General features: G+C 41.2%; 2 protein-coding genes across 2 annotated transcripts in view; one reads left to right on the forward strand and one right to left on the reverse strand.

Moving 5' to 3' along the window:
- LOC140994255 (protein kinase C-binding protein NELL1-like) overlaps positions 1–22,108 on the reverse strand; it is a 255,459-nt gene that overhangs the window by 107,411 nt on the left and 125,940 nt on the right. The window lies entirely within an intron of this gene.
- LOC140994744 (piggyBac transposable element-derived protein 4) lies at positions 16,893–21,556 on the forward strand. Its single transcript, XM_073464511.1, has 2 exons — positions 16,893–17,031; positions 19,564–21,556. The coding sequence occupies exons 1-2, from the start codon at positions 16,904–16,906 to the stop codon at positions 21,554–21,556; spliced, it is 2,121 nt and encodes a 706-aa protein (XP_073320612.1). The 5' UTR covers positions 16,893–16,903.

The following is a 22,108-nucleotide window of genomic DNA, read 5'->3' on the forward strand; positions in this document are numbered from 1 at the left end:
TAAGTAAGGGTAAAGCATCAGAGGATAAAACTCTTTAGAGACTTGTTGGTGTCTGTTTCCTTTTTCTTTTTCTCAATCTCAGTGTGTATAGTGAAAGAGAACAAGTTTGTCAAGCCCAGCGCTACAGACTTTTTAGACCTCCTTCACTGTATTGCAGCTACAGTCACCTGAGTTAGATTACCACCACAGGGCATATTCTATATCGATCTATCTGTAATTTTCCTATTCTGTACACATATCATCTTTTGCATATCTGTCCATCCTGGGATACTTTTGACCTCAATGTTCAAGTTTATTTAGTCCCCAGGCAATTAGTCTTACAGCAGGGCATATTCCAAATAAAAGAGCACAGACACATGAAAACTAAGGGGGAAGAGAGGTAATCTGATGAAACTTGTCACTGGTGTCCAACCTTCACAGTGTACAAGCCACTGCGACAAAAGCATTATGGATACACATTGAGGGTAAAGTACATAGTGACCAGACATGTTATCAAATGATCAACATCTCTGCTGTCAAACATAATCAGCATTATCAGCGGCAAAAACATCATAGTCCTGGACATTACCATTCTCATCATTATGATCTACATCATCACATCATCGCAATGACACTACACCCTCAGTCAAGTGAGTAACCTGAGCACTTCCAAAGTCTTCCCTCCAGCCTGCATTCAGAAGAGAAATGGCTCTAGGGATGAAGGAGTGCTTGTAACGGGGGAATCTGAACCGAGAGCAAGAGGGCTAAATCTGAAATTCAGAGTATGGGGGATGGCGCTGTCAAATAGCTTTAGCCATACTCAGTGTCTGTTAAAGGTAAAGGTTCAGTTATTGTTATTTTAGAAAGAGAAAGAGTGAGAATGAGAGCGAGTGGAGAGGAGTGCGCAGGATGAATTTAGGAGTCTGAAGAAAGGAGCTGCACCGTAGTCTGGTGTTATAGCAACGGATACTTCTGTATCTTTTGCCAGTTGGCAGCAGGGTGAACAAACTGTTGCTCAGGTCGGCTGGGGGGAGAGGTCAGAGAGCATACTCTGCTGTCCTCCCAAAATCTTACTGCTAAATGCCCGGGAGAGGAATCCCTCATTTGATATGAGGTGTCTGCTGTTAGATGCAGCATATTTATACAAATGGTTTGTATTAAGAGAATATATTGGAATGTTAGTTGCTGTTTGGGCCTTCCTGACTTGGAGGTTATTTGGTTAGGGGTACCAGAATGCTGACATGATGGTGCTGCTGTCAAGATAATAAATACCAGATTTTAGATCAGCAGAGGCATGGAGGCCCTGGGTCAGAGGTGAAGAGCAATATGGTGGGGCACCGTCGAAGAGGCGCCTCTCTTCTTACCTGTCCCTCTCTTAATGTGAACCATATGTTATAACTAAGTTTTTGACCAAAACGAGCTCGGTATATAAGGAGCTGTCTGCATATTTTCGTCAGAGTTTCATTATTTGGCTGGAGGCTCTCCAAGTAACGTGTTACTTGATTACGATACTGAACTTATTGTAATAAATTTGTTATACAACTAAGACAGTGTCGGCGGAGTTTTTCTTCAAACATCTTCAACTGCATCGCCACTGAATATACGACAGATACTCTTCCTGGCCCTTCCTCCACTCTCTTCCCTATTTAAGGGGATTTTCTGAATCAGTGGTCTATGAATGGAGGCTGTTGTATATGATTGTAGTGCTAGTTGATGAAGGTTCTTAGTCATCCAGTTCATGGTATTTCTAAGTGCTGTATCGTAGGCAACTAGACATGTTTCAGTTTCTTGAAGACGTTTCACCTCTCATCCAAGAGACTTCTTCAGTTCTTCACTTGTGGGTTGCTTGGGCTAGGTGAGCCCAGGTGTGAATGGTTGTTAAGCTTCCCCAATAGTGGCCAACCTCTACATGGAAGAAGCCTTGATTACCTTCACAGTAACTGCTCTTAGCCACTGGTTCAGGTATGTGGAAGACACCTGGGTCAAAATCACAACAAGGGAAGTGGAAGCCTTCACAGAACATATAAATGCTGTGGACAATAACATCTAGTTCACGCGGGAAGATGTCAGAGGAGACAGTCTGCCCTTCTTGGACTGTGCAGTACACATTGAAGGAGACAGAAGCCTCAACACTGAGGTGGACAGAAAACCTACACACAAAGATCAATATGTGCTGTTCAACTCTCATCACCCACTGGAGCACAAGCTGGGGGTCATCAGAACCTTAAACTATTGGGCTGAGACCGTGCCTACAAAGAAAGAGGGGAAGGAGAAGGAACAGAAGCACATCAGGGGAGCACTTAAAACCTGTGGTTACCCAAACTGGTCCTTAGTCAAAACCTCTCAAAGATCCAGAGCAGACAGAGAGGAGGAGACGGGAAAACGTAACAACATCGTCATTCTCTATGTCGTGGGAACATCTGAGAAACTCAGGAGGATCTTTAATAAACATCATATCCCAGTTCACTTCAAACCTACCAACACGCTGAGACAGAAACTTGTCCATCCTAAGGACCACACAATCAGGCATAAACAGAGTAATGTAGTTTATGCTGTCCACTGCAGCCAGCACAGATTTGTACATTGGGGAGACAAAACAACCTCTCCATAAACGAATGGCACAACACAGGAGAGCCAACTCCTCAGTCAAGACTCTGCTGTCCACTTACATCTGAAGGAGAAAAATCATTCCTTTGAGGACAACAATGTAAACATCTTGTCCAGAGAAGACAGATGGTTTGAAAGAGGAGTAAAAGAATCCATCTATGTCAAACTGGAAGGACCGTCTTTGAACAGAGGAGGAGATCTATGACATTACCTATCACCCACCTACAATGCAGTACTGACTTCCCTCCCCAGACAGCTTAACAACCATTCACACCTGGGCTCACCTAGTCCTAGCAACCCACATTAAGGCCGGTGGGGTCAACAACCCACATGTGTCCCTAATGACTCTGAAACTCAGCGCTCACACGGGTACTTAAAAGCTCTGTAAAGACACTCCCACACAGAGTTTGAAAGCCTGCAAACTCCCCTCCAGTTAGTTAGAACTGAAGAAGCCTCTTGGATGAGAGGTGAAACGTCTTCAAGAAACTGAAACACGTCCAGTTGCCTACGATACAGCACTTAGAATTATTGCTACTTGAGGCAAATCTGTCATTCCCAATATTGGGCTATATAAAAAAAAGAAAATACTTGACGAGATGCTATAACTCAATATGTGTGTGTTATTTGCAAATATACAGGAACATGGAAAAGTATCAATAAAAAAAAAGGCCCATGGCCACCCATTGCTGCATCCACCCTAGCATCGCATCACACAATTTTAAAGGTGACATTGAATGTGTTTTGGTGATATCGTAGTTCTTTTATAATATATTGTCTTACATAACAACCTCCATGGTGACATTTTTTTCATGTTTTGATTCTTAAATAGTTTGTTAATTGGAAACATCTCACAGTTACGTTAGCATGGCTCGCTCGTCACATTTTCTGAGGTCCATGTCAATCAAGCTGTTGCCTGGTTTATATATCAAAAGGTGGCAACAGCAATGAAATGTAAAAGTGAGTAAGGAGCAGTTAGAAACTCTTTAAAATATATTTTCAAAAAGGCATTGCAAATGTTTAAAAAGGCAGATAACACAACAGTAAAACTCAGTCAGAGTCATGTTGTCCTCCTGAATAATGTAATTCTACAGTATATATCCACTTTATCCACAGTATATTCCTCCTCCATTTCGGTCCAGTCAGGTCTCCACCACCCCCTGGGTTTGGCATTTTAGCTGATGTTCCACTTTCTTCACCAGCTAGTCGCTACCTTTGCTGTTACTCTGCTGTGTGGTGCTATGCAGGTAGCATACTGTGAACTTATCAGCGTCTGTATGCTGTAAACAGCTGCCTGCTAGTCTTTGAAATAGGAATGCTGTGTGTGTACTGAGACTAAACCTCACAATAAATGTGCCACAAACCAATGAGCATCAGAGCTGGATAATAATCCATTGTGGGTTTATGAGGGACCCTTTTAACAATGCACATTAGTACATAGTCATGCACATAGTCATTTAATTCAATGTTCATAGTGAAAATACTGATTAGCAGAGCTTTAATCATACGAGTTGTCTTTTGAAGAGAAAGTTCAAATGAATATCAAAACCATGTTTGTTCACAAGACACCTCACAGCTCACAGTGGGCTTTCACCAGCCCTAAGGGACATAATGAAAGCAAAGGGCAAGAATAAAGAGCATCCTGTCCAATCAAACCGCTGCCCCCTCCTCAGCACCAATTCTGGTATCCTTCAGGTCTTTCCCTGAAACAGGTTAGCCTACCGCATTTTGTGATTGTGCCTCATACCTTAATGGAATGGTCTGTTGGACTTTGATCTCAGAGGATTAAACACCTCCCAAAGGAGCCGAGCGCTCCCTTCTCTTTAAATCTCTCCCCTGCCAGGCCTCGACCAACCAGACACATTATTGATCACAGGAGGTTCCCCCATCAGCCCGCAGCCTAATTTAGACTAGCTTCATTGTTTCCAGATGAAACGCCCGACAACAGCCTCCCGCTGAGTGAATTTAATGCATGCTGCTACCTTTAAAGCCCATGACTCTCACTCCATTTCTCTCATCCACGTACGTGATCTCATCAATCTCTCCCAATCTCTCACTCTTAAAAGCTTTTCTTCATGTCTCACCAGTCACCACAGTAGCCTGTAAATCAGGTTTGGAGCTACCACACAACTGATGCATTTTACACCAAAAATAAAACGCCTTCTTCTGGAGACATAAACTCTATGTGAAAAGTTGATAGTAGTTGAAGTTAATATACTCTTGTGACTCCTGTCTTTTGAGGAAACACGCACAAAAAACATTTGAAATCAGGTAATAACATCACATCCTGCCTGACAATAATCAAGTTTGGCTTCTTCTTTGGTATCAAGATACCATGTACATCTGTGGTTACAGTGCTAACAGGAACTGTACTAGAAACGAATCAACATGACCTCCCATGGTGCACATTAACCAAAATGCAGAAACTTTAGTCTACATAAATGTGGTTGAGGTTTAGAACGCAGCCAACTTATTGTGTCCATGGCAACATTACACTTGTTAGCATCACCCAAAGCACGATGAGAAATATAGCTCTAATGCTTGCAACATCCGGTTACGCTTTCAAAATAAAGGCACCAAACTACATGGCTAGGCTGTGTCTTGTCTGTCAGACAGAGTTATATAACAAACAATTTCAAGTTCTATAAAACTCTTTTCATGAAAACATGTCCTTCAGTGGAACAACAAAGTCTCACTGACAGGCCAATGCCAATACGGATATTAAGGAGTAACAAATTCCAATATCGATATAGGCTGTCGGCCGATATATGCAATTTTTTTGTAATGAGGCCTCAAATGACAATATCAAACACCTGCGCACAATTATGGTTTTCTGACGTTAAATACCAACGATTTTGTACAGTATGGGTAACGTTGGGGAAACATCATGGTTAAAGCAAATAAACTATGGTTATGCTTAGACGACTACAAGACTTGTTAAGGTTAGGGAAAAAGTGTGATTACTGTTAATAAAAAAGGCAAACATGGTAGATTTGAGATGGGATGCAGAATTAAGTTTCCACCATCAAAGTCAGACCCACTACACTTCCAACTGCCACTGACTTCCACTTATACTTCCTGCCTACATAAAGGGCACAGCACCGCTTGCATTTAAACTAAACCTCGGGACTGGACAAAAATCATGAGGTGCAAAATCCATTCCAATATGGATGTAATTCTGCAGGATATTAAGGTGGCTATATAACCCTAAGATGTCATAAACCTTTTAATACAGGGAGTGAAAACCAAGAGAAAACAGCCTAGAGTTTAAGGCACACCAGAGAGAGTCTTAGATAAAAAACTGCAGTCACCCATTGCATTGTAATAAGGGCAATATATCCCCATTATCAAATGTCCTCTTGGATTCTAAAGAGATAATTAGACTCTTCAGACTTAAACACAGACTTTCAGCCCCAACAGCTCCTCATTAGGACCATCAATAAAAGTGTCACTCACATACTTTTATGCAACCGATCTTTTATGCAAGTGTTTTATACAACGTCACTATTAAAAATAGGTTACTACCTAAGCCAAGCACAGATTGTTCCTCCCTATATCATCCGTATGCTAAGATGACTCCACACGCCATTACTGGGTCATGAAACTGGCACCTGTCCCTCGTCGACCTCTCTGAGTGAGTCAGAGCACCAGAGCATGAGAGGATCAAAGAGGAACTCATTTCAAACACAACACATTTTCTCAAGCCTTCTGCTTGGGAAAAAAAAAAAAAAAAAAAACATCAAAACTTTCTTTCCTCTGTGTAATTTCATGTTGCCATTGTCTTCAAATCAGAGAGTGTGTCGACATGTCACATTCTCATTACTAGGCGATGAAAATAACACAGCAGAGGCAACACAGCAGCATGAACTCTTCCAGGGAACAACACAGCAGAAATAAAACCAAAGGCAGAAAGCAAACAAGCACAGGCAAACCCAGCAATACGATGCATAAATAACAAGGACAGACTACTGACAGTTGTTCTTTGTAAAAGTGACGACAAAACCAGTAAATTGAGGGATATAATGAAAATGATGCATGTCTTACAGAAATACAAACATGCATATATGAGAGGGAACGAGGCCAAATGTATGCCATTCTTGAGAAATAAAGGGCCATTTCACTGTGTCTGGTATGCCTGGGGCAATGTGAATTATACAAAGCAATGTGCCTTTCACATTACTCTGAATGTACATGCGTGCCCATGTCTGCACTGGGTGATTGTTAGGTGCTATAGCAACCGACAAATCCATTTAGCATTGTTGGATAATGAGGACCGAACGGAGCGATTACCTCTGCTGCTCTCCAGGACAGCAGAGCGTCAGCAGCAGCAGCAGCAGCAGCAGCAGCAGTAGCAGCAGAGGAATGTTGTACAGCTGGTGGGACTGAATCTGTACGGGCTGTAGCTGCTTTCCTGTCATGTAGCTTTGAGAGGTCAAGTCAGCTAAGAGAGTCACAGGGGGCCCATCTGTTTCTTCAAACAAGGGCTCGTTTATCAGATCTTCCACAAAAGAATTGCGGATTGAAGCGCTGGCAGAGATGTGACAACATCTTCCACGTATGACTCATGATAAATTAGCAGTGACTTGATTACAGATTGATCAGATTCAGTGGTAGACTCATGATGCACCAGCCCATGATTTATTTATAACAAAGGCTATTTTATGCAGGTGAGGTCACCCTTGAGATCATTTTTGTCCTGTCTTTTGTCAGCAGTGCTGTGCCAAAAAGTCTCAATATGTAAATGACAAATTTTGTCAGAGACCCCACTAACCGGGAATGCACCCTCAAAGCTTTTGAGATGAGATGCATTTTATATATTATTTATATATACATATAGTCATTAATCTTCATATTTTCATTTAAACAAGAGGCAAAAGGTTCGGACCCCCTTTCTCGGAAAAATTGAGATTTGTCCCCCTCAATAACCTTTATCAGTGAAAAAATATAATTTGAAAGTATATAATAATATGCAATGAAAACACTTATGCCTCACAGTGGTTTGGTCAACTGCCAATTAACCTGCACCTCACACACCTGTCTCTGTGGAGCGTCTCTCAGCGTGGTGCTGGTGGTGCTGGCGGGCCATAGTAAGTAGATTTTTGCAAAAGTTAACTCTAAAGCAAGGTGCTATTTTTCTCCTGTCACAAGGTTTTAGGTTTAAGCACAAAAATGCTCGGTTTGGGTTAGAAAAACAGTGTTTTGGCTTAAAATAGCTCCTTGTTTCAGTCCCCACAAAACACAGCTGTAGCTGTGCTGAGGTCTCGGTAAAAACACCTGGTTTTGTCGCGACAAGCAGGACAAGAACATTTTCCAGGTTGTCCTTAAAAACATTCAGAGGTGTCCTCTTCAGGAACTGCTCTTGAGAATGTTTTCTGTTCATCTAACATTCTTCGGACGACAACAAGAGGTCCTTTCTGAGGAAAAGTGAAGTCATTTGTAAGCATTTCAACAAATAAGCATTTCAGTAATTTTTATGGTGGAAACTGTCTGGGTGAGATCACTAACTCTTTATCTCACTTTATCATTGCACTGTTCACCATGTTCTAATGATTCCCTGAGGCTGAAAGCTCAGCTATTAAAAGGCATTCAGTCACCACTCTGTAGTGAATAAATCTATTATCCACCACTTTCCTGTTGTACCTGCTGCTGAACTTACTCTTTGCAGGCATTTTGACAGTGAGACTTGAGATATCACAGAGGCAAAATTCAATGCATTCATCTTATGTAAGAGGTAGAAAGCATAGGCCTGCTAACTTGAAGCACCACTTCTAAGATTTTTAAGCATGGCATTTGCACGAAACCTGACAGGAATGTGATGATACAATTCAAAAATGGCAAACTGAAAAGAATTTGAGCAGTGACAACAAAATAGCCAAACAAGTTAGAGAAGATTTTACATTTACATCCAAGTCCAATAATTTCTAATGCATAATACATGGAAGAGCAGCAGATTTTAAATTAACTAAATTAAATTAAAAATCCTTACAGCCAGTCACCTGTGTTTTGGGGAGATTTCCTGCAACTGGTTCAGTTTGCATTCACCATCCTATTGAACCTCACTCATTTCTCTTTACAGGACAAGGCACACTTTTTGCTGGAGATTTGTTTTGAGTCACGGCTGGAATGGCTTTATTGTCATCTCACATCAAGCGGGCTGAAGGAGAAAGTCTTTCAGAGTTGAACTTTTACAAATGTGCTTGGTGTGAAGGCGGCCAGTATACAGCTTGAATTGAATCTCCGTTTGAGCCTGAGGGTTTTGTTCCGAGGACAGGACTGATAAGAAAAGTGGCCAGACTGAAGATTTAATGAGCTCCATGGCTGTGTGTGGTCAGAGGAGGCTGTTACCTTTGGAAATGCCATCCTCCTCTATCGCTCTCTTTCACTGCGATGTGACATTTTTCCAAAATGATCTATTCATGGTGAGTCAAACGCTGCTCGATTTTGAGAGGTAGAAGGAGGCTCAAGTCACTTTCATGCTCATGAAAAAACTGATTACTGACAGTAATCAGGTTAAGGCAAGAAATTGGATGTCTTGTTTACATTATGATACTTTGCTAGGAATCCTCTGATTACCCCCTGCTGGCTAAATGTCACTGAATCAATGTTTAAGAAGTTGTCAGAATGTTTGCTTTTTCTAATTGTCAAATGTTCATTTGATTAAAAAGTCACATTTAGTTTTCACAAAGTCAGTGTGTGATAGAAATTCTGTCTCACCAGCCGGGGTTTTAAGATCATTGTGCACAAACCTCTTGTTAGTGTGAGGTACACCACTATGTTATTGATCAGTTTCAGTAAAAGGTCAGGAATTGTTTGCTAACATTTGATACGGTGTGCCTGACAGGAGTGATACACAATTTATAAAGCTGCCTGAGAAGACTTCAGGGCAAAAAGTCCCCTGAGAAGAAGTTTGTTGAGGATGAGGGATTGATTTTGTCTCACCTGAATTTGAACTGTGGCTCTCAATTGAAATATTTTATTTTGAAAGGTGGCAGTTGGTAAAATCCAACCGCAATCATCTGATTTGAACATTTAAATCCCAGAAATAAAATATAATATTGTATTAAATATTATGAGAATCTTTCTCTTTTTTTTCCAATTTCTGAAAGGACTTAAATCTGCTAAAAACGTGACTGTTAGACCGTATAAGGACTTAAGGGTCGAATATACTAATCCTACTACGTAATACGTAATCCGACTCCGTAACCACGGAGACCCCTCAAGCCTTCGCAGTTCTCTGTCATGGTGCCGGATACACAATGCAATTTCCCGCCCGATACAAGCGTCCTTGTATGTCTTTAAGGAGGTTACATATAGGTTCTCATATTTTCTAATTTCTTCGGCTAGGCGTTCTTTGATCGGATTCATTCTCGTCTTGATTGCGAACCGGTCAAACTCTTTCGAAAACGGCGGTGGTGGTGCTTATGTTGTCGAGAGAGTAGTCAAACCGGAAAAGTAATTCCGGAAATGATGTTTTTAGAGGACCAATCACAGCCCTTGCCGTCTCAGTTTCCCCTCAACGGAGTGACGGACATTTAAAAAATATTTCATGCGACCGGAGAGTACGGAGAGGGTCTCCGACAGGCTCTCCGGCGACGGAGAGTGCTCTCCGTGTCCGTGTACAGCACTTTCCACAGTAGTAAAAAATTGGGCTTTAAAGGGTAACTCCACTAATTTTACACATTAAAGTGCATTTACAGGTTTTAGGAAGCACAACTGCATGTGTGAAAATAGTAGTATAAAGTCTTTTGTGGCTCCAGTGGAAGTTGCATGAAATCTGATAAATTGCCTCCAGTGATGTCGCTCAGTGGCTAATCTGCATTGTGGGTTATGTATGCACTAGGCTTTGAAAAGCAGTCTACTGGTCTAGCATTGTACTTCTTTACCACAGTGAAATCAAAATCGATACAGGAGAACCAGAGATATCACCTTTTTTATTTCACACATTTTCATTCTTTTTCAAAACCTAGCGCCTACATTACCCACAATGCTGAGAAGACATCACTGGGGGCAATTTATCAAATTACATGCAGCTTCCTCTGGAGCCACAAAAGGCTTTAGACTACTTTTTCACATATGCAGTAGTACTCCACAAGCCTTAGTTATCTTTTAAATGGATGTCCAAAACAGAAATTCTGAATGAATGTCTTTGGGCAAGATGTTGGCCACCATGGACGGATAGCATTCAGCTGCTACCCTCCCATAAAGGATTAGATACTTATATCAGCCCTACTGCACACCATTAGATAAATTGATGGATCACATGGAAGATAAACTTGTTAATTTGTTCCACATAACCTTTAAGGGGCTAAAGTTAGACTTGGCTGAGTAATCAGGTTTTATACAGTAGGAATTGAACTATATCTCTTGGTTAGTTTCATATACCAATGTAGGCATTAAATAAGGCAACCAAAACTACAAGTGTGAACACAACTTCAATCCTGGCAAAATCATACCCATTTTTGTGTTACATCTGAATTCCTTAAATCATATTAGTCATGAAACAGGAGAGTAATCAGTGCTCGGGAATCAATGATCCAAACAAAAGAAGCACTGACAATAGACATTAGAACACCTGGAAAAGATAAATGAATTAACTTATTTAACACACAGATCTGGAGCAGAAGGTATCAGAGGAAGATGGAGGTGTGCTGCATGAGAGGGGTGTGTGAGCAGCGAGCACAGTGGGTGGAGAGTAGGAGGTGCAATGATTTGCTTGGTTAGGTGAAAAGCAAATGGAAAAAAGAAAGAGAGAGAAGAATAAAATAAATATGGAGGTGTAGATGAGGAGAAGGCGAGGCGGCAGTGGGAGCAGAAATCCTTGGGAGCCTAGAGAGCAGTAGATGCTGCAGACTTTGCTGCAGTGGTCTGAATCATTCATTCTTTTAGTTTTTATGGCGATCTCAGTAAACATCAGCCCGTTGCTGTCAGGGGAGTTGTTTTCTCCAACAGCATGTGAATGCTGCTGAGAGATGATGGATGGTAAAGAACAACACTCTTTGCCTGTTCCTATCTCTCAGTCTTTCTTTTAACCCTTTATCTCTCTCTCTCTCTCTCTCTCTCTCTCTCTTGCTCTCTCATACACACACACACACACACATACACACACCTGATAACCAAGGGTCATGAAAGTTTAAGAGGCTTTGCATGAAGTGCTCAACACCGTCTGAAAACTCAGTCAAGGTTGACCGTTTCCTGTCAGGTATTTACACAGCAGTTGAAAAACAGCAGGACAAGACATCCAAATTGATGCAATATGCATCACGTATCATATATATTTCATCTGAAGAATCAGTTATAAAAGCTGCACGCACGTTGAAGACTGCGCACGCTACTCTGTTCCAAACAGCTCAAGGGCCTCTTCTTTCGTCTCCTCTTTGGCTCCACTTCCTTTGTTCTTTATCAAAACTGCATATATACATATATATACATACAGTACGGCCAGTAAAACAGCTGAAGTGAGTTCTCCCATTGCATATTTTTGCAAGTCTTAATGAAAAACAAGCCATTGCTCACTGCCTTCCAAATTGACCCATATGAGCTTTTCCTGAGCTTGTGCCCTTAACATCATCATCATCATCATCATCATCATCATGTATCAGTGCTTTTAAAAACCTTTACAAATAACTTTTACAAAAATTATTAATGTGACTGTTCCTTAACCTCATACCCATATGGTTAAGGTTTGATTAGATTGAAAATAAAAAAGAAAAACTCCTAAAAGTCAAATGTAATCTCTGCAGAAAAAAAAAGACCTCTCATGTCAAACTCAAACACACACACAACCATTTACACAACCGTTTACACTAACCTTATCCGGTTAGTGTAAACGGTTGTGTAAAAGGTTTGGTGTGTGTTTACACTTACCTTATCAGGTTAGTGTAAACGGTCGTGTAAATGGTTGTATGTGTGTTTGACTTTGACATGAGAGGTTTTCTTTTTTCTACAAAGATTACATTTGACTTTTAACAAATGAGCAGTGCTGGCTAAAGTTTTACTGTTTTTATGATAACCTCAGCGTTCCTCAATATAACAACAATTTAACAGTGCTGTATGTCTATGTTATAGCCGCAGACTACAAATATTTCAACTTCATCTCTGACAAATCGTTTCATGTTTTAGTTTGAAACTACTGTGTCGTTAAAGAGGCCTCATCTGCCCTCCGAGGGGTGAGAACCAGAGGGGCTTCAGTGACATTTTGGCCGAAAATGATTTATTTGAAAGACCTTTGATGAGCTCTTTCGACTGCCAAAAGGGCACATGTGGATTCTAAACCAATCCAGCGTTATTAATCAAAAGCCAAAGGACCTCACACTGAACACTCTGAACTATATAGCTATAATATTAAAGATTGAATTCAACAAAGTAAAAATACGGTCATGTTTTTACTTTGGCTCTCTTGTAAAGTTGGTTAAATGTCACTGTAGCCCCTCTGGTTCTCAACTTGCCCAGGTAGTGAGAAGAAGCAAGAGCCAAACCGGCCAGAGGTGCAAATCAGAGCATTCATCCAAAGTTGATCCAAAAAACAAATAGCAACAGGGTTCCTGGGAGTCATAGTTGACATCTCTTCTAACGTTTTACCTTTGACTGTTTATCAAAGAACCATGAAGTTTCTGACACAAGTGTTCATTTCCTGCATTGATATGGTTTATAAAAGTGGAACTTGAACGAGCAGAACTTAGACATCTAGAATCCTCCAACTACTGTATTAAACATGAGCAGAGATTACAGGCGTAGCTCAGACAAGCAACGGTCCCCAAAACTCCCACAGAGGACATGTGACAAGTGTCATCGCCATCATAAACCCCTCCCACGTGCAGGCACGCGCACACACACACATAAACACACACCACCCTATCAACTGGCCCAGATGAGAAGAGACATCCATAACATGCATCATTCAGAGGCCTGCCCGGTGCTACAACAACCACTTAGATGACTTGCTGTGCAGCAGGGAGCATTGTTGTACCCTTGATCCGATTATTGAGTGCAATGTTGTTAAAACATTTACACATTGGCAACTAAAGGCTCACTGTGGGGCTCTATGATTTGTATTCACTTCTTTTCCCCCTGCTGGAGACTGGCAGGAGGCTTTATTGTACATTTGACTTTTAATCACTGCAACCAGTCCTCCTTCTATCAGAGGTGACATCAGTCAGCACATTAAATAGCCACTGAAATAGCACCATTATTGTGAGTATTGAGATTCACCCAATAATTCAGCTTTACCCCCAATAGTGGCACTAAATTATTGTTCACAAAACTTGTTACTTTGAGGTACACCCCTATAATATCGATTAGTTTTGGTAAGGAATTGTCTGCTAACATTTGATATGGTGGGCCTCTCGAGAGTGATACTCAATGTATAAAGCGGTCTGAGAATAGTTCAGGAAAAATAAACCTCTGAGGTATCTGTAAAGGAGTTAGTTTGTTGAGGACGAGGAACTATGGGTCTAAATTCAATTATTTTATTTTATTATTTTTTGAAAAGTGGCTGTTAATAAAATCCACATTCATTCTCCGATTCAACTATTTCAATAAAAAATAATGCAAGCATGCATGAGATAATACGGGAAATCTTTTTTTATTGGCAGTTCCAGTCAGCAGTCTACATGGACTCAAATGGATGTCCAAAACAGATGGACAAAACTGAAATCTTTGGGCAAATTGTTGCTCACCATGGACCACAAATATTGGCACTAAATCATTATTTTCCTCTAATGACCACACAGAGTTGCACATTTTTGTGATTAACAGTTTTATAAAGATCACTGTGCACTGGGAGCATGGAGTTCCAACCATGTGTAAGACAGGATGGAAAACTAATTTCCCTGACTTTCTGAAAGTATTTTCAAGAGAGTGTTATTTTGGATTTTGGTTCATTACTGAAAATCATGCTTTATAACTTGTGAATTATTGGAAGATAATCATGTCAAAACCAAGAATGATTTGGATTCAGCAGTTATTACACTCTAAAATGTAAATCGAGCTGCTGGTTCAAATAAGCTCATGTCACTGGTGTTTGTACCTGCACTGCACTCTCTGTAAACCCTGTGCGCAGCAGAATTTCCAGCAATTTGGAAAATAAATAAATGATGTGGCACACTTGCAGTATCTTGGGGCATGGTGCGATGAAAAACAAATTCACAAAAGGCTGAAATGTGAGTAAAATGGGACCTTTAAACTTTTCAGAATTTGAAATCACAGCTATGACAGATTGAATAATTCATGACCGGTTCATGACTCTGGCTGTAAACAGAAAGACTGAGGCGCTTTTGCAAAGCGTTTATTGCCTCCACATTTTGTTGTGCTGTGAAATAATGATGTTGAGGGAATATTTACCTTATCCCAAATTAAATAATAAAAAATAACCTGTAATAAAAACAATCTGTACCATAAAGTCACACATGAGCTGAGCTTTAAATCCATTGCTACAGCATTAATCCCATCAGGGACTATTTTTTCTGGAGAAAGAAGTGTTTATAGTGAGGTCTGTGGGTTGTTTTTTCTTGTTTTATTAAGAAAAATTCCATTTAACTCCACTAATTGGGTTGACGTTTGAAAGTTTTTTTTTCTTTTCAGTAAGCTGACCCTTTACCTGCTTTAAATATGTTGTCCCAAAAGGACTGACTACCTTTACTGAAGCTCTTTTAAGGCGTCCACATGATGAATGAGAAGCAATAATTTGGCTTCTTCCTTCAGCTCCTCCACACATTGTCGAGAATAGGGGTCATAAAAGTGAGTGGGAGCTCATTCAGCCTCCTAACTGAGGCTAACGCCGCTGTCTCTGATTCTTAATGGGAAAGGGGACGCAAGGTCACTCAGCAGCCGTCTGGTCCGAAACACTCTGAGTAACACAGATGATTATGAGACTGCTGCACTTTCAAACACACATTAGTGTAAGATGTCATGCCCACGCAGCTGACAACTACTTGCCTTAGATAATAGTGAGCATTTTGAACTCACACATCAAACATTTACCCACCATGAATTGCCCTAAATGAGATCATAAAAACAACTGCTCGTAAAAGAAAGAAAACAAAGATAGATGATGATTGCATCACACAGGGTTTAAAGAATGTGAATGTCTGAATGCAGATAGTCCATGAAGCGACGGACACAACATGGATTAAGGTGGCCCAATTACTGACACGCTATAACAGTGATAACTGTTGGAATATAGAGCTATTTAACATTTCTTATCTTAAAAAATATCACTTACAGCAGCAATTATGTTTTGGCTGAAAGTTTTTTTTTAAGACGCCCCATAATAATCGATTACGTGACCGTTACTGCTGCTGTCCTACCACTGCTTATTATCCTTCATTAGCGGAGGCGTAAAATGGTCTCTTTCAAAACTTCCCTCTGTTATTTGAATGGCAGGGGTTTAACGAACAATGTCAATAGAAAATCTTTCTCTCCGATTCTTTTGCAAAGGGCAGAAATCCCAAGAGACTCAGTCATGCATATTCAACGTCATGCATATTCTTTTGGAAACATGACGAGGGAGCGTTCAGGGTACTCAGTCATGGGACCAACCCTGGTAAAATATTTTTGAAACTTTGAAGGAAACAGTGTAATAAATAATGCTAACATTAATGGCCACGGGGAAGCATTGAAGACCATAGACACTGTTTATTGCGGATAGCCTGTATGGATAGTAAAGTGCAATTCTGCTGTTGTTGTCTAGAAATGAGAACTTAGTGAAGAAAAAAGTTTCAGGGTGGAATTGATTAATATTGAATCAATCAACCAGCTCACAGCTGCAATTTCTGGCCTGCTTGCTGAAGGTTTCACAGTCTCATTTATTATTGCATTCATCCCTCACTTTACCATTTTAGAGACTGTCAAATAAAGTTGTTAAAAAGTTATGTCATCCATTTTAAAAAAGAAAATATAGGCTACTGTTCAGCGGTAATCACTGCGATAGGAAATCTGACCAATTATCTCATGATGTATTGACATTAGCAGAAGCCCAGGACCGAACCCAGCGACCCAGAGGTTTTTTAAATCCCTCCGCCCATCCCGTGAGCGCATCTTTACGCGAGACCCGATGCCATTTATTGGCAGTTAATCCATCCAATGGTAAAACCGAACCGTGAAAACCTCTTGAAGCTATAGCCAATGAAATCAGTGTCCTAACCATATATGGTATGTTGGGGGCGGGACATTCTGTCGACACGCTGCACCCGCGTAAAATCAACCTGTTCTCTCCCAGTGTGCTGAGGGAAACGTGTGGGGACAGAGGGGGAGAGCCGCCGGGAGATTAACACATACCGCTGAAACTTTCTACTAAAATCTTCCAACTCGTCCCGCCTCAGACATGCTGCTCTCAGAGTCCGAGGATGAACTAGAACTGCTGCACTCGGATTCACAGTCTGATAGTGAGAACAGCTTCTGCAGCCTGGACGAGGACTACATTCCGAAGGGGCTGGGCCGAGGATCAGATGAGTGAGTAGCCGAGCTGCAGACACCCTGAGCTGGCTCCATACCAACGACACACTACGTGCTTTGACTAGATAAGATAGGTCGGGCCTGATGAACAAAGGGACCATACAAGGCTCGAACGAGCTACCAGACTGTTTTATATGACAGCAGGCGGGTGTGCCTCCGAGCAAAAAACCACCTTTCTGTCCTGCATAACGGTAGAAGTACTACAGCATGTACCTGCTCCTCCAACAGACTCGTGTGTGTGTGTGTGTGTGTGTGTGTGTGTGTGTGTTGTTTGTATGTATGCGAGTGCAACATGTCGCAAGAACAAAGAAACGCCAGAAGGCCATACAACCGTGTGAACCGGCAGCATCTGTTGTGTAGTGCTGATTGTTGAGTGTGTTGAACAAAGTTCAATCTTGACATTTGTCATTAATCTCTTCAGTTCGCATGTTTGTGTGTGTTTCTCATTTGGGACACAAGTCAGAGGTCCACTTTATCTAAAGATACCAAAACAGTAGGCCTCCAGATGAGAGAGAGAGAGAGAGAGAGTGTGTGTGTGTGTGTGTGTTAGAGAGAGTGAAAGTGGTGGGGGTGGAGGGTATGAGTGTGTCAAGGCAACCCATTTTGGTGTGCCCCTGCTGTGCATACTCCACAAAGTTTGACCCATACGATTTCTTTACTGCATCTTTTTTTGACTTATCCATCAGCTTGATATAAACTATGGGCAAAACACAATAAACAGCTCATAAACATGTTTCATAGTAATAGCATGGTCAACACACCAATATAACACATAGGTAAATGAACTTTTATTTGTTCAGGAAGTCACATTGAGATCAAGATCTCATTCAAAAGTGAGGCCTGAGTACAGGATCAAATAAAATGATAATAAAAATGGTGACTGAGCGGTAATGACTTGTAGTGTAATATAACCATATAACCATATAACCATAAGTAAGCAGTTAGTGATTAATGACAGCTGGTAATAAGTACTGAGATTGTTAAAGAATCTAATCAGAATGGGAAGGAATCATAAATGAATGGTTACAACATGTACTACTCTGCACTAGTTGATTGAACATGCACCTATTGATCGAATTTATGTTTAAACTACTGTATTGTGTTAACTTGGAATAAAATGTAACCAAATACACCACACTTTTATTATTTTTGAAGATGCAGAGTAATCAAAGCTAATGGGATATATTCAGAGGGAAACTTGTATAAAAAAGCCAAGGCCAGAGTCACGAAGAGCTAATGGTGTATTCTGGAGAGTACCTGGTTTTTTTAAATAACCAAACTCAGAGAGCAAAAGCTATTGGTGTCAGTAACAACAGGGCACGGCCAGGTGCATCGGAAAGCTCGGGACTTTCCAAGGAAAAATACCCGTGTCAACCAAAGTGAGGAAGAGTAAGGATTGGTTGAGACCAAGAGGCCATGTCCAGTTTTTAGGCTTAAAAGAAGACATCAAATGTATTAGATCAGATCAGTTGTTCATGGACATTGTCTGTGTACGATCTCAGCTCTTACTGCCGGCAGTAAAAGCTCAACTGCACTTAGCTTTGAGGACTCCTGTTGATTTTTGACTCCTGCTTTTTGAAAAACCTTCTGAATATCCAAGACTCAAGAAAAGTCGTTACTCGACACACTAAATAAGTTTACAGGGTTACAATGCAAGCGTTACAAGCATATTTACACATTTGCAGCTCTTTAAATCAAGTAACGGACACTTTGTGGCTGTTTTTGAATATAACAACTTTTCACTGCTCCCAACCTTCTCTGTCATCTTTAGCATGTCAGTATAGCCTATCCCGCAGCACAGCTCTTGACTGCTGTTAAACATATCAAATTTCATAATCGTTCAGTTGTCTGACAGCAGAAAACAGCGGATTTAAAAGAAATACAACCCGAAATCACCCACATGCCGATTCACATAGTACTGATTTTACCAAATTAGTTTTGTTTGGTGAAATATGGTATGTAAAGTGCAGTGGAATGGTCTTCTTTACAAATTATGGACATGGCAGATTCACAAAGGATTAAGAACACAGATGTCCTCCGCAATTATTATTACTAGTCCAGTGCAAATGGGGATTAAAAAAACGTTGTGAAAAACGGTTGAATCATGTCCCGTTGTTCTGGAGGAGCTTTGTCAGATATCACCTTGGTGCTCAGAATCGGGTTTATTGCCAAGTAAGTTTTCACATGTTAGGAATTTGCCATGGTATTTTGGCAGATAACGATGTACTGCAAGTCAAGAAGCATTAAAAAAAAAAAGATTTAAATGAAAAGTGCAATAGTTTTTTTTTTTTAAAAGAATGTGCAAATGTTCCCAGTATGAACACTAAACATTTCTAACAGAAAGCCTGTGTTACAAACTAGAAGTGAGGTTTGAAAGAACACAGACAGAACGTTAATGACATTTACCAGATGCCAGTGTCTGTTTCTGGCTAGTCTGGGGAATGAAATAGCTGACAAATATTAAATAATAATGGAAAAAAATGACTGACCACTATATCATTAATTCTTGCCTATCTTCTTTATTTACAGGGAAGACTCTACTGATGAAGACAGTTCAGATGAGGAGTGGCTCAGTTCGCCCCCAAAGAGAAGAGTTTGCAGGAAGTGCTCTGTTTCTGCTTCTCCGGGGTCACCACCCTGGAAATCCCCCTGTAAGAGGAGGGAACAGCGGTGTGTCTGTGGTGACGGTCCTGTCCGAAAAAAGCTCCACCATGAATCTACACCCAAAAAAGGCTCCTCCTCCCCCAAGACTGACAAGACAGTCTCCTCTCCATGCAGGAAAACTCGAAGTGGAAAGAGGCAAGCAAAAAGACAGCTTGTGAGAGAGGAAGATGATGAAGGAGACGATGGAGACCAGTGGCATGACATGGACGAGGAAGATGTCGAGCCTCCTCAGCCACGGTTCAGACCTGAGAGGGTCGCTGGTCCGCAGCTGAACAGAACTGCGAATTACACGCCACTCGAACTGTTCCAGCTGTTCTTTTCTACAACAGTAATCAACACATTGGTAAAAAACAGCAATGCCTATGCGAAAAAGACACAGGAAGACCAGCAGGACAGTTGGGTACCTGTCACAACAGCAGATATGTATTCCTTCCTCAGCCTCGTCCTCTACATGGGTATTGTGCCGCTAAAAACTCTGGTAGACTTCTGGAAAGGATCTAAGCTGTTTAGCTTGCCATTTCCTGCCTCTGTCATGGCACGCAGACGTTTCCTTACAATCTCCCGCAATCTACACATGAATGATCCTGCACTGGAAGCAGCTAATGATCAGAAGAAAGGGACAGCAGGGTATGATAAACTATGCAAGATAAAGCCACTTTATGAGCAGATTTTGGAAGGCTGCCATACTTTCTTTCATCCCTACCAGCATATCTCCATAGATGAACGGATGGTGGCGACTAAAGCAAGAATTGGGTTAAAACAGTACGTTAAAAACAAGCCCACTAAATGGGGCTTCAAGCTCTTTGTTTTAGCAGACTCAACATGTGGCTACACCCTGAACTTTTTTGTGTATGGGGGAAAAGACAGTAAACCTACAGGGAAAGGACTAAGCTATGATATTGTCATGAGACTGCTGAACATCCCCTTCCTGGGAAAAGGATACAAGCTCTATGTGGACAACTACTACACCAGTCCAACACTTTTCCTTGACCTCCTTCAGAGAAAAATCTGGGCATGCGGCACTATTCGCTCCACCATATCTGGTTATCCCAAAAAGAAAAAGAACGACATGCACGAAAAAACACCAAGGGGAACTATCCGGTGGATCAGAAAAGGAGCAATATTGTTTGTTAAGTGGTTAGACACTCGGCAGGTAACAATGTGTTCCACTTTACACAAGGCGTATAGCAAAGACAATGCAAGGCGCAAAATGAAAGATGCAGATGGACAGTGGACAGTGAAGCAAGTGCCTATTCCTGGCTGCATCAAAGATTACAACCAGTACATGGGGGGTGTCGACTTGTCAGATGCGCTCATTTCTTACTACAATGTTCTCCATAAAACCCGGAAATGGTACAAAACTTTGTTTTTTCATTTTGTGGACATAGCCACTGTGAATGCCTTTATCCTCCACAAGGAATTGTGCAAACTGCAGAATCGCCCCGAACTAACACAGAAAACCTTCAGGGAGCAGCTGATTGTGTCCCTGGCTGATATTGGGTCCGGACCACGCCGGTCAGCTCCGCACAACTTTCATGCCTCACCTTTCAAAGTGCCTTCTTCTCCCTCCCCATTCAACGCCCTGTGGCAATCTGATTCCACAGGCGCAGAGCCTTCTACATCCACTGAGGTCCCAGCTCAACCTGATGTTCACGGTTTTGGTCACCTGCCAGCATACTTTGTAGAACAAATGACAAATGTTTCTCCCAGATATCGGGCCACTGCTGGCAGAAGGGCATGTGTGGTCTGCAAAAGAAAGTCACCAGTCTATTGCAGCACCTGTCATAAGACACTGTGTTTCACTTCTTTACGGAACTGCTATAGTGAGTGGCATAGAAGCAATGGTATCTGTGAATAAATGACTAAACTTACTTGTATAGCCTGTATAAAGTGCTTTTCATAGGCAGGTTGAACTTATTTGTTCATCATGTTCACCAAGTTGGTGATTCACCCTTCTCAAAGTTCACCACAAAAACAAAACAAATATATATTTTCTTCTCTCAGATATCACCTAGAGTGATGTCTGCCTTCTCTCAAATATAATGGAACTAGATGGCAAACAGCTTGTGGTACACAAAGTACCACAAAATACATAAATTGAAACAGCAATAACTGTCAGGAAATCATGAGAGCAGATTCATGAAGGAACTATTTTCTTTCTGTATCACAGTGAAGAAGGAGGCATGCGTCTGCTCATGGATGAGAGGCTCAGCCATATAACCATGCTAACTTCACAGATTAACTGAGGAGGACGCTAATAATGTTTATACCCACGCTGTCACAAGGCAGTTTTTGAAAATATATTACTTCCCGCTTTGAGCACCACAAGCCGAATGTCATCTAGTTCCATTATATTTGAGAGAACACAGACACCTCCACTGTTGAAACCTCCAACACTTGGCATCTTACA

This window comes from Pagrus major, chromosome 4 (assembly GCF_040436345.1).
Source record: "Pagrus major chromosome 4, Pma_NU_1.0".
In the NCBI taxonomy this organism is placed as follows: domain Eukaryota; kingdom Metazoa; phylum Chordata; class Actinopteri; order Spariformes; family Sparidae; genus Pagrus; species Pagrus major.